General features: G+C 42.0%; 1 protein-coding gene across 5 annotated transcripts in view; it reads right to left on the minus strand.

Annotated features, from left to right (window-relative positions):
• Positions 1 to 12,118, minus strand: part of TIAM2 (TIAM Rac1 associated GEF 2) — a 127,136-nt gene that overhangs the window by 48,095 nt on the left and 66,923 nt on the right. For 3 of the 5 annotated variants that reach the window (XM_077348938.1, XM_077348928.1, XM_077348947.1), the window contains one exon: positions 7,680 to 7,783. In XM_077348938.1, coding sequence (XP_077205053.1) covers positions 7,680 to 7,783 — 104 coding nt within the window. Of the gene's footprint in view, positions 1 to 1,406; positions 1,570 to 2,268; positions 2,289 to 7,679; positions 7,784 to 12,118 lie in introns of those variants that run through there. The other 2 variants (XM_077348964.1, XM_077348974.1) reach the window with 2 other exon arrangements.

Below are 12,118 nucleotides of genomic sequence, written 5' to 3' on the forward strand. Positions count from 1 at the left end.
TTGAAATGTATGCCCATGCAAACTCTACTCTCCTCACATTTGCAGGAACAGTATCACAACAAACCCCAAAGGGCAGACATGTGTGTGAAATGAGCTCTAACAAAAACTCCTGCTGGAATAAATTTTGTAAATCTCACCGGACTTCTCTTGAATCCCTCAGTAACTCACCTATATACACACACAAGCACCTGCAGAATAAAGCTGACTTAGGAGGAAGGGGAAGAGGTTATTCAGATTGGAGTTGAGAAAATACATTCACTTTGTATGTTTATAATATTATAATAACCATATAAGAAAGTTTCAGTATATGAACTTGGACACTATAAAATTATGTAGATTTCTTTTGAAAAGGCAAGTTATGCTGTATTTCAAAAGACTGCAAAAGCTTACAATAAACATATTATTAGTTAACTGCTATTCTTTGTATCCTTAAGGAATATAGAACATAAACATGATTTGGAAGCTGCATCTCTGAACATGATTGGGAGTAAATGTCATGGTTTTTACTGGGTCTTGGTGCGTAGAATTGTTCTACATCTAGACAAATGACTAATAAGCAATGAGTAAATCATGACACTATCTGTACACTGTAAGTGCATGGACCTTGACTATTACCAGCACATACCAGTATTTATCTAAGTGCAGAGCACACATAAGTCATTCAGTATGATTCAACACATTTAATTCAATCACCAATGATGCTGCAATTCAGGGTATTTCAAGGATTTCTATTCTTCTATCAATACTACATATTTTCAGAGCAACAATTGTCAAGGCTGTACGCTATGATCATAAAACAGTATTTAACACAGTTTGAAGCATTACTGAACAATATACAATTAACAACCTTATAAACACAACACTCCTGTCCCAAAGGAGGACAAAAAAACTATACATGTGTCTGATTTAATTTCTTTAAAAGTTGGGACATAATCCAGAAGGAGGGAAATACAAGGAAAATATGCTTCTGGATTATCTAGAGAAAACAGATTTTAATATCTGTACAGCTGTACAGGGTAATGTGTATTTCCTTTGCAGACATTAATTGGCCTTTCAAGGTACCCTTTGTCTTAAGTAAATTTCAGTTGTACAGGTTTCTGTTCATTCTCTCAGCTACCTGGTCTGCAAACCCCAAATGGATGCTAGTCTGCTTAAACATGTACACTACAGGTAAGAGTAAAGTACTCCCTGCACAATCCCTCAAGTACACACCTTCTGGTTTTCAAAGCAGGTGTCTAAGTTTAAGACAGGAATAGTTTACAGACAATACAGCAGCCAAAAAGAAAGAAAGGAACTCAGGCACATATTTTTACATTATACGATCTTACACTGATGCACAGAGAGAAAAAGGAAAAGCAAAAATAAACTATTTCCACTAACGGTTCAGATTCATTAGCACTACTTACATATGTTAAGAAAAGAGGTTCAGAGATTCTCCTCCCTCCAAGCCAAGTGATTAGAAGCTAAAGCCGTTATCGGCTGGCAACTGAACACTGCTGGTGATTCCTATTCTCACGAAATAATCCCCACGCTGATTGTTCTTCTAGACTGCATTGAAAGCCTCCCAGCGTCATCCACTGTCTTCTGTGCATCATGTTTTTACATATGTAGGCTCCCTCTCACAGCCCCACACTTCACAATGTTACATAATGCCAAGATGCTTCTTCCCCTGTACTTTCACAAAAGTGCATTCATTGAAAGTACGCAGATAGACAAAGCTGGAGGTGGACATCTCGATTATATATTTATGCACAAATCTTAAGGCAATTTATGAAGCAAAGTTCTAAAACCAGGCTGAGAAAAGAATAATTTTATTCTTTTTGTTTCCCTCACAAGACCTAAAAAGACTACTTTTTAATTTCACTCTTGTGCACTTGCACCATCACCCCATACTCATCTCTTGGAGACAGACAGGGTTGTACAAATTGCTCTGACAGTAATAGGCACCCTCCAACTAAGAAATGGCAATCGATTATAAGCCATTTGTGGAAATTGTAGGGCTGTCAAAGACACTGTTACAGCTAGCGGTTCATCCCAGTCAGGAAGCATTTGATTGTAAACTCTTTTCTTTTCCCAGTGCATTAAAAATGGCACCCTAAACTAACTATTTTAAACATGTAGCACCAGCCACTACAAAGCGCTGTACAAAATAATTTCAACAAAATGTGAACAAAGGTAACAGAGTAAAGGAACAACACAAATTTACACCTTTCCAGTTCATCATTATTAAATGAGTGTATAAATTTAAAGGACAAAAAATCAACTTACTCTTTGCATAAGCTTCACTGCAAATGAATTGTTTCTGAGGGAAGCCAATCCACTGAACATGCTGTTATTGCAGGAGTTCCAGAATAGAGGACAAAGGGAGCAGAAATTCTCTTGATAAGCAACCCTTTTCCTTCAGTCATCAAATTACGTATTGATTGTTTTTCTTTTAACAAAGGCGAAACAACACACACAATGGAACACTCTCCACTTTATTTTATTTATTTTTGAACAAGGAGATTAGGACCAAGGGTGAAGAATGGATTTCCACTTCCCCAGGGTAACAGAATTCCAAGACAACATGTCCAGATAAAAGTGGCAAAAGATAAATGGAAAGGGAAAACAGGGCCCTAAGGAAGTAAGTTGATTTGAAAGCAGGACATAATGCCTCCTTTAAAAAAAGAATTGCAGAAAGTTACTTTAATCTTTACCAGTCACTAAAGCAGAAACCATGGCTGGAGCTAAATGTTATATTTATTTATTATATTCTATGCCACCTCTTCAGAGTCCTGCTCACAGTGGTTTACAGTTAAACCTCACCATGTGAAAACCCACGTAAGAACAAGCCATTGGGTATAAACAGATCCATAAAACAGAAGCAGACCATTAAAGGGCTGGTAAGATAAAACCACTAATTAAAAGCCTAGGTAAAAAAGAGCAGGGCATTCCAGAGGCAAGGAGCCACCACAGAAAATAGCCTGTCTCTAGTTGCCACCTGCCTCGCTTTTGAAGGAGACGACAGAGAGAGTAAGGCTTGAGATGTGGATCTTAGCTGGCAGACGGGATGGTGTGGGTGGGAACAGCCCTTCTACCTTGGCCCAAACCATTAAAGCACTTTGAATTGTGCCCAGAAACAGATGGGTACCCAGTTGCAGGATCTTTCAGGCCAAGGAATACAATCCCTGATAGTGACCTGGCTGCTACATTTTGGACCTATTGAAGTTACTGGACCATTTTTAAAGGCAGCCCCACATAGACTCCATTATAGTATCCTAGTCTAGCCAGATCATGCTTTTCAGGAGTCAAGCTACAACACGTTCCTGTAGAGGGAGTTCCACCTTGCCCAAGACAGGCTGACTGTGCAACATTGATTAAATGACAGCACCTCAGGCTTGTCTGGATTGAGCTTCAGTTTACTGGTCCTCGTCCATTTCACTACCTTCTCACATGAATGGATTCAGCACACTTACTACCAGGAAACTAAATCATTTTGGTCTCTAAAACCAATGGATGGAAATCCCTCTTGTCATCTAAAGAAGAAGAGTGGTTTTTATACCCCCCCCTTTTCACTACTAGGAGTCTCAAAGCAGCTTACAATCACCTTTCCTTCCCTCCCCACAACAGACACCCTGTGGGGTAGGTGGGGCTGAAATCTCTGATAGGATGGCTCTGTGAGAACAGCTCTATCAGGAATGTGACTAGCCCAAGGTCACCCATCTGGCTGCATGTGGAAGAGAAGGGAATCAAACCTGGATCACCAGATTAGACACCGCCGCTCTTAACCTCTGCACCAAGATGTTGAGGAGCATCCATAGCCAAGAATCTGGGCACCAGCAGGGATCACGGATCTCTTCTGCATTTCCTTTCCCCCAGCAGTCCTTTCTTAAGAGGGAAAACTTTACTCCCAGGGTTGCAGGATTTGTTTGGATTAATAGCCATGTGGCTCAGGAGACAGCAGAAGGAGGGCGTGAAATCACCCTCTCCTCCTCCATCCATCAGCAGCGGTAGGAAAGATTATTTTACCCCCTTCGCACTACAGCCTCCTAACTTGCATAACATATTAGAGTCCCTATGGGTCCCACAACCCAAGGAATCAGCATTCCCCTGAGATGGAAAGGACTACAGAGGAGAGAGGTAAATGGGAAAGATCTCTATGTATCATTGTCTTCTGTTGACAGACCACTGGATCCAACCATTCGTTCTTCCTTTCTGTGTCTTAAGGAACAGTTACGCTCAAATATGAAAATCTGATCAGACCAACTGATCAGAGTGGTTTTATGGGTGGGTGGGGGGGGGTACAAGAACGGTAGAATGAACGAGAGAAGGATTTACTTGGGATGGCACCCAAGCTTCACTTACAAAACACTTGCATGATCGGTCTCTACCAAACCATTGCCCTTGATCATAGACTTGTAAAGCTTGCAGAGGAAAACTCCTTAACAAGTTTGGCTAAAATTTCAAAATACACCGAAATATAACTGAAGCTACAGATTTGATGCTAGATGCACAGTAAGACCTACTAGATTTCAGGCACATTTTTCTTCACATAGCAATTTGCATTCATTGCTTGCAACTCTTTGTGGATCCAAACAGATTGCTCAGAAAATTGCTTGAATATTATGAAGGCAACAGTCAGTTGCTCATCAGAAAAATATTTGCATAAGGAAGTCTAGACCCTTTTCATGGAGGATTTTAAACAGTTGGCATGAATTGTTCTACTGTGCCGAAAAACCATAGTTTCACAGCACAAACAAGGATTCTTGTTTTTACAGCCAATCTTAACCTCTTGTTACATTGACATAAATATTTTCAAGCTCCACTTGAAAGCAATCCAGTCACAACTTCTACTGCTGCTATGCAGAGCTTACTTTTCATGACCAGGTCATCAAGTAACAAGAACACTACTCCTATGATGAATTCCAGCTGTTTTGATATATGCCAGCACATCAAGCCAATTATTGTCAGGCACTGAATTTCATATGTCATGGCAAACTGCCCTAATGCCAAACTATGGCCAAAATATTGACAATGTAGCAGACCATGAACAGGTTGCCACAGGCCCAAGCAGCTTTTGGGTGGGCTTGTCTCCAGCATGGGTGGTGGAGAAATGAGAGATCTGTGTTTGAAATCAGGACAGGCAAGACAGCAAGGGAAAGGAACTGATCATTTTCTAATATTATTAGTCATGCCACTGAAAGATGGGATCTAAGCAATATGAGGCTTGGCTTAAGGGCCATTCTCAGTACAGTTAATGAGAGGAGCTAGCAGCAAATGGAAGCTTACCGAGGGAGCACCTGAAGAAAGCCAAGCTTCCAGCACTGCCGCAGGTTGAACTGTCATCATGGGTGCCTTGAAAGATCAACTTCACAAGGCAAAGCCACATAGTAGTGAAGAACTCAACACCTGGGCCTATGCTGCACACGATAGATAATGCACTTTCAATGCACTTAGAAGTAGATGTTCCTGTTCCGCACAGGAAAATTCAGCTGCCAAAGCACATTCAAAGTGCATTATTCTATGTGTGCAGAATGGGCCCTGGTGTCCAAATTCCCCTCTCTCTAAAATCTTCAAGACAGCTTCATATTTATCATCAGCCTTGGCTGCACTGCAGCCAAGCTCTGTCTCACTGGTGAGTGCCACTAAAGCAGTTCCAACATCAATTCCCTGGCAGCATTTCTGTAGTGAATCCTTCTTTGGGCTGGCCAGATTCAGCAGCAGATCAGAAGCCAAACAATTGAAAGCAGCTTAAGAAGCTACAACTAGTAGCAATATAATGCATACAAACCATTAACTCCCCAAATTTCCTCAGTTAGGAAACCAGGCCAGAACACTTAACTGGACACATGCCTGATTTATCCCCTGAGCACGAATTTCTTTTTTAATTGAAACCTATGTGTGGCAATGTGTACAACACAGAGATTCCCACCCCTTCAGTAGTTCAACTGCCATCTGCTCCTCTTCTCTCCCCACCCTCACCACCCCGCTTGTCTGCCTGCTGGTCCCTCTTTTTTGACACTGGTGCCACTACCGGCTGCTGCTCCTGCTGAGGCAGCTGAGACGTTGCTCTGCACCTCTCTGCCTGTCTGTGGCTGGTCTCCTCTCCTCAGCCTCTTTGATTGGCAGCCCCTCACAGGCTCCTCCCCTCCTTCCCACCCATAATGGACAGAGCTCTGCAGAACCTGCCCTTCCCCTGCTCTGCCTTGGCCCAACAGCAAACATGAAAGCTTCCAGCACCACCACTTACTCCCTCTTCACTGTCCTGGCTGTTGCCCTCCCCAAGCACTCTTACACCAAGGCAGTAAGCAGTGGTCCTGGAGGCTTCCATGTTTGCTGCTGGACTGAGGGAGAGTGGGGGATAGATGGGGAGGCATTATGGAGGAGGAGGGGTGGGTGAGCCTGTGAGGGGCTGAAAAATGAAAAAGATGGACTGGTGGATCTTCTTGGGCACTTGCCCAGAACCCAATTGACAGGTGCGCTTGTTCTCCCTGGCGCATGGGCCACGGAGCAGGGGGAGCATTGAGTGTAAGGAGTGCGGGCAGCACTATGAGCACAATGGCGTAAGAGTGCTCGAGGAGGGAGAAGGCTGGAGGCAAAGGTGAGTGCTGAAGGAAAGGACTGAGCAGCAGGTGGGCAAACAAGTGGGGGGGAAGAGGAGCAGATGGCAGCTGAATTACTGCAGGGGTGGGAATCTGCCTCCCTCGCAACCCTGTATTTTTGTGTGTGTGTGCTGTATCATGCATGGCAATGTGTACGTATTGCCACACACAGGTTTCAATTTAAAAAAAATCACTGGGCAGGAAATGGAGGGGGGAGGGCAGGTGAGAGGGCAGGACAATGCTCAAGATCATATCGCGCATTTCCCCCTCCATATGCTCTTATCCCTCAATCACTCCTTGCTGACCGCTGGGACATGCGATAGAGGGTGGTAAATCCACTTTCATGGATTTACCACATCGTGTTTTAAAAATGGCTGAAACACGAGTTGTTTACTGGACAGCCTCGGGATGCTGGCAACATCATATGGAGGAGCCGCTATATGCTACCAACATTAAGAGGCTGTGCAGCTACCTTCTCCTTGTGCGGAAGCTGTATATAAATACTAACAAACAGGGCTTTTTTGAAGGAGTTCTCATTTGTACTGACTATTGACACTTGGGGGTAGGGTCTCCAAAGGTGGGAATTGGTGGCAATCAGAGCAACCTTAAATACGAGTATCAGCACATTTTCAAAAACAAAACAAAAAAGCACTGTTCCCAAACACAATTAAAGACAACTTCTAAAACATTCTGAAGTATGCAGAGTCTTTATCTCAAAACCCTGCTGTAAGATAATGTGGCTGTCCAATCATTTCTGTTCAGTAGACAGGTAATCTGAACTCAGTCTCCCAGTAGTCTATCAGGAACAGCACGCAGGCTCCCAGTATCTTCAGCCAAACAAGCATTGTTATCATCATGGCCAGACCTCACTCACCGTACATTAAAATACATTTGATCTCCTCTGTTATATATACCCAGGATCACCTAATATCAGGCACTGCAGGCAAGGCAATCCAGAAGTACTACATATTAAAGGCAGAATAAGAGAAGCAGATACTTCTAACAATGTTACTCCCCACTCAAATGACTACAAGAAAGAATGAATCTTCTAGTTTTCTGTTAGATTATTCTACTGTAATAAGTAACAATTGCTCTTACCCTAAAAGGTAACTCAAGTTTCTCCTTTTGTGGAACCTGATCCAGAATGCTGTCCGTACTGCTCCTTTTCAGATTTGCGGCAACATCGGGCACATTACTGAAATCTGCATGTAAATGGGTGGGGGGGAGGGGAGGCACCAGAGAATTTGTGGTCAGAAGCAGAAAAATGTGTTACATCTCTCATAAATGCTCTTTGGAAGTAGCGGGGGGGGGGGGGTACTTTGCTGATGATTTGCTGTTTGGTTATTTAAAGTTAAGCAGTTGGTCAAACAGTTTCCGTGAAGTAATGCATATATTTTATCTGCTAAAGAAAACCTTTCCTTTCTTTATTCATACTGTAGCATCATCCGTCGACACTGTAGCACAGTTTGTGCCAGCTGAAAGGAACAACCAATCAAAGTGATTACATATATCAGACAACTCTCTTGGAGGAACACTGTGTTCTACGACATTACATGGTTGTTAAATTCCTTAGTGGGCCAAAAAAGAAAAAGCACCCCTACTCCTCCTTATGATACTTGCTCATACATCAGTAACTTGGAAAACTGACTAGAATCATACACAGAGAATAAGTTTTCCTTGGCCAGTAGCAGACACAGAGCACCCCATCCACAGAAATGACCAGGGCTAGTTTCTAACCCATCCCCAAAAAATGAAGCATTAAAATCTTCACCCTAACAGCAGCAACTAAATTATTCAAAATTCTATCAGGTATGCAAACATACATAATTAATTATGATAAAATTTACTGAAGTTCTGTAGAACTGCAAAAATTCTGGATAGCAGAGAATGTAGAGCAAGTTGTTTTTAAAGCAACTTACCCATGTCCTAGCTGCAGAATGTCTGTATGATGCAGACAATTCTAAAGTTTGTTTGATGGCGCTCTCCTAAGTTTCGGTCAGAGGACTAGCTGGAACTATTGGGCTTATTTTCATGTCTAGTGAACCGAGCACGCACTAAGATAGATCCCTCATATCTGTTCAGGTAAACATGCAAATTGGTGAGTGAGAATTTAGAACTCAAGTACCTTGCCCACCACTACAGACACTGTTCTCTGTTAAACCAAAATAACAATCCTAGGTCGTAAGAAGCCAGGTTTCCTTTTGTTTCTGAGCATTCAAGGTAACTGTGCTGCACTGTGATCAGGGTTCCTGAGGAGGGTAGGAGAACATTTTTTTACCTCTCCCACTTCCAGAAACAGGAAGCTGGGGGGCATTTCAGTCTCCTGTGGGAGTAGAAGACCTTCCCCCCACAAAAACACTAGTTGCAATCCAAGCCACTGATACCACATTTTAAAACTCTTCTCTGAAAAGCTATGAGGGGTGTCAATCAGGGTCCCCTATACATTTGGTAGTTCTATGCACATATTAACAAAAGCACAAGACATTCTAGAAGAATTTCAAGGTATCATCACAACTAATGACAAATACTGGCAAGGGACAGGGTCAGATACATTGCTACAATTGTTTCTGTCTTAAACAATTATATATTTAAATTATTTTCAAGCTCCAAAACTAAAGCTTACATACATGCATCAGCTATAACATACCCCAACTATATACTCAAAAGTTGACAAACTTTTCTAAAATCATTTGTAACATTTGCACTCTGGATATTGCTGCAGTTTTAATATGTTTTATGATACGATCCAGATTAGATGAATTCTTTAGAAAAATTCTACCATATCCCAAGTTGTAATAGGACATTTTTGGTTTGGAGGCTTTAGATCCACTCCTTTCATTCCATTAAGAGCCACTTGCCAACCATCCTGCTGATCTAGTACTTTGTGTTTGGTGAAACACACCAAAAGGGGCCTTCAGGAAACAAGGAAAAATCAAACGTCTAATAAACAGAAGCTGGTAAAACACCAAACGTTTCCAGCATTTCCTGAAGGTTTCCTTATTTTGAATGGTTCTGAGAATGCCAGCCATGTCCTTATACAAACCTCAAGTCTAAAGAAAAGAAAAAAGTTTTAAAGAGTGAGGTTGTTCAATGAATATTTGGCCACGATTCATTTACAGCTACAAATAAAATAGGATTTATTACTCTATTTCTTTAAATGTCTAACCAACTTACAAAGCAAAGAATAACAGAGACTATAACAGACATACATATGACTGGTGATGCCTTGAAAAGGAGGGAACCTGGAGGGGCTGCTTTTTGCCTGGGAAGACCTTGCCATCTAGGCTGAGTTTTTCTGCTTTTCTAGCACCAATCCCCAGCTGTCTGACAGTAAAACTAAACAGCTGGCACTGTTTGTTAAGTAACAGCCTATTTTCATGTCTGTTATAATTCAGTGTTTCATATTTGTTAGCCACCTTGAGTGTTTTTTTTTTTTATACAGGAAGGTGACAGATACATAGATACAGATATCACCTTTCTATATATGAAATCTCTCTTTAGCACATGCCATTATAAACTTGGGCAAACATAACTGTCGTTTTCCTGTTGGCTAAAAAAAGCTACTGCATTAAATAAAACAAACAAACAAAAACCCCTATCCGTGATAGCTATCCATTGGGACACCTACCAAAGGACCTCTGATGAAGGTATTATTAATAGGGCAGGTTCATATGAGATCAGTCAGTTCCTCAGATACTCTGTGGCTTTATAGGTCAAAATCCACATATAAAAACAAACTGGTAACCAACACCAAGAACCCGCTGGGAAAATATGTTCATATATATTGTCCAATAATAACTAGTAAAACACTGAGAGCCAGTTTGGTGTAGTTCTTAGGAGTGCGGACTTCTAATCTGGCGAGCCGGGTTTGATTCTGCACTCCCCCACATGCAACTAGCTGGGTGACCTTGGGCTCACTGATAAAGCTGCAGGGGATCCATACTCATTATCTTGCTTTACTTTATCAACCAGCAAAAGGTATTGAGGAACCATGAAGCACTCATTAGGACTCATAAGTGATGCAGGGACTCAGTTCTTTACTGTACTCAATTCAGTAGGCACCAATGTTTTCATGTAGTACCACTTTAATTACATAATTAACATGATGATGTGTTGCATTGGCAAGCAGCTATATGACTCACCATCACACAAGAGAAGCAATAGTATAACCTCTAGGAACCAATGAGAACATGCTTCCCAAGTCAGTTCCTCATGTCAATTATTTGGTTAAAGCAAAATAGACCAGCGGCCCCCAACCTTTTTAAGGCTGGGGACTGCTAGCAGGGGTGGAAGGGAAAGGGCGGCCCGACAGCACTGCACATGTGCGGCAGCTCCATGCAAACGCGCATGCACAGAGATTTCACACATGTGCGTTTGCGCCCGCCAGCATGCTGGTGGCTGCGCCTCCCTCCACACAGCACGGTGCTCGCCAGACCTTAAGCGAAGGCCCAGCAAGCACCGCACTGTGTGTGTGGGGGGGAGGGAGGCGCCTCCCTCTCCCCCGGTGCAGCCCGGTGGCGAGGCTTTTGCGGCCCGCCACCAGGGTTGACAACCACTGGAGTAGACCATGTTCAGATGGGCTACAGAGTCCAAAGAATCATCAAACTCAAGGAAATATAAGTCTCCACGCCACACAGGAGGCAAGCCCATGCTAAAGTTATTTGAACATGTGAAAAGTTATAAAACAAATGCCATTCTTCAGAGGTTTCCAGTATTATTCTTATTAAGAACATAGAAACCAAAATGTGGATTAAAGCTAAATAAATGCATCTGTCATTCATGGAGGAAGCAAGTCTTTCTAGCACACAGGAAGAGACACAGAAGGAAATGTTACATGTTGCCTTAACCAATCTAATTAATGAAGGCTTAATTGCATTCTAATCAGCACTGCTCCCTACAAATGAAGAGGAAATTACAATGGAGGAGGAATAGAGAACCTGATTTTAAATATCTGCCTGCTAGGATTTCTTCCTACCCATCATAGTTTAGTAGTTCTATTTTGAACCATCTCCAATTTGAACAAGTGTTTCATTGCTCATCAAGTCTTATCAAATGTCAAGAGTAGGGTAGGTGGTAAAGATTCCCTCTGTTGCAAGCCAGAAGAAGGAGATGTGTTTTACCTCCTGTCCCACTGACAGTAATATAGAGTGGAGGTGAGGAACAGGGATCTAAAAATAAAGGCAGATGGCACAGCGAAATGGGATGAACCCAGTATCTTGCAAACTTAGAGAGCTGTATATGTAATTTGTTCTGATATCTAGGTCATGCCTGTGAGCAATTCAGAGCAGGTTTTAACTCATTCACTCTTCTTGTTCAACAAGACTGAAAGGTCTCAGGGGAGTATGGCCACAGCATAGGTAAAGAGATGAAATGCCAACAAACTGAGTCCAGTTATTTCTAATCTACCTCACTAAAAGCTGGTACATGGATTTTGTGCTTCCATACAAAGGGGCCAATTACTGAAAGTATCAAGAGCCTTAAAAGGTTGAGAAAACTAAAAACTTATTTATCTGATTTATTGATTTATATATGCTGCC

The sequence above is a fragment of the Paroedura picta genome, chromosome 1, assembly GCF_049243985.1.
Source record: "Paroedura picta isolate Pp20150507F chromosome 1, Ppicta_v3.0, whole genome shotgun sequence".
Taxonomy (NCBI): Eukaryota; Metazoa; Chordata; class Lepidosauria; order Squamata; family Gekkonidae; genus Paroedura; species Paroedura picta.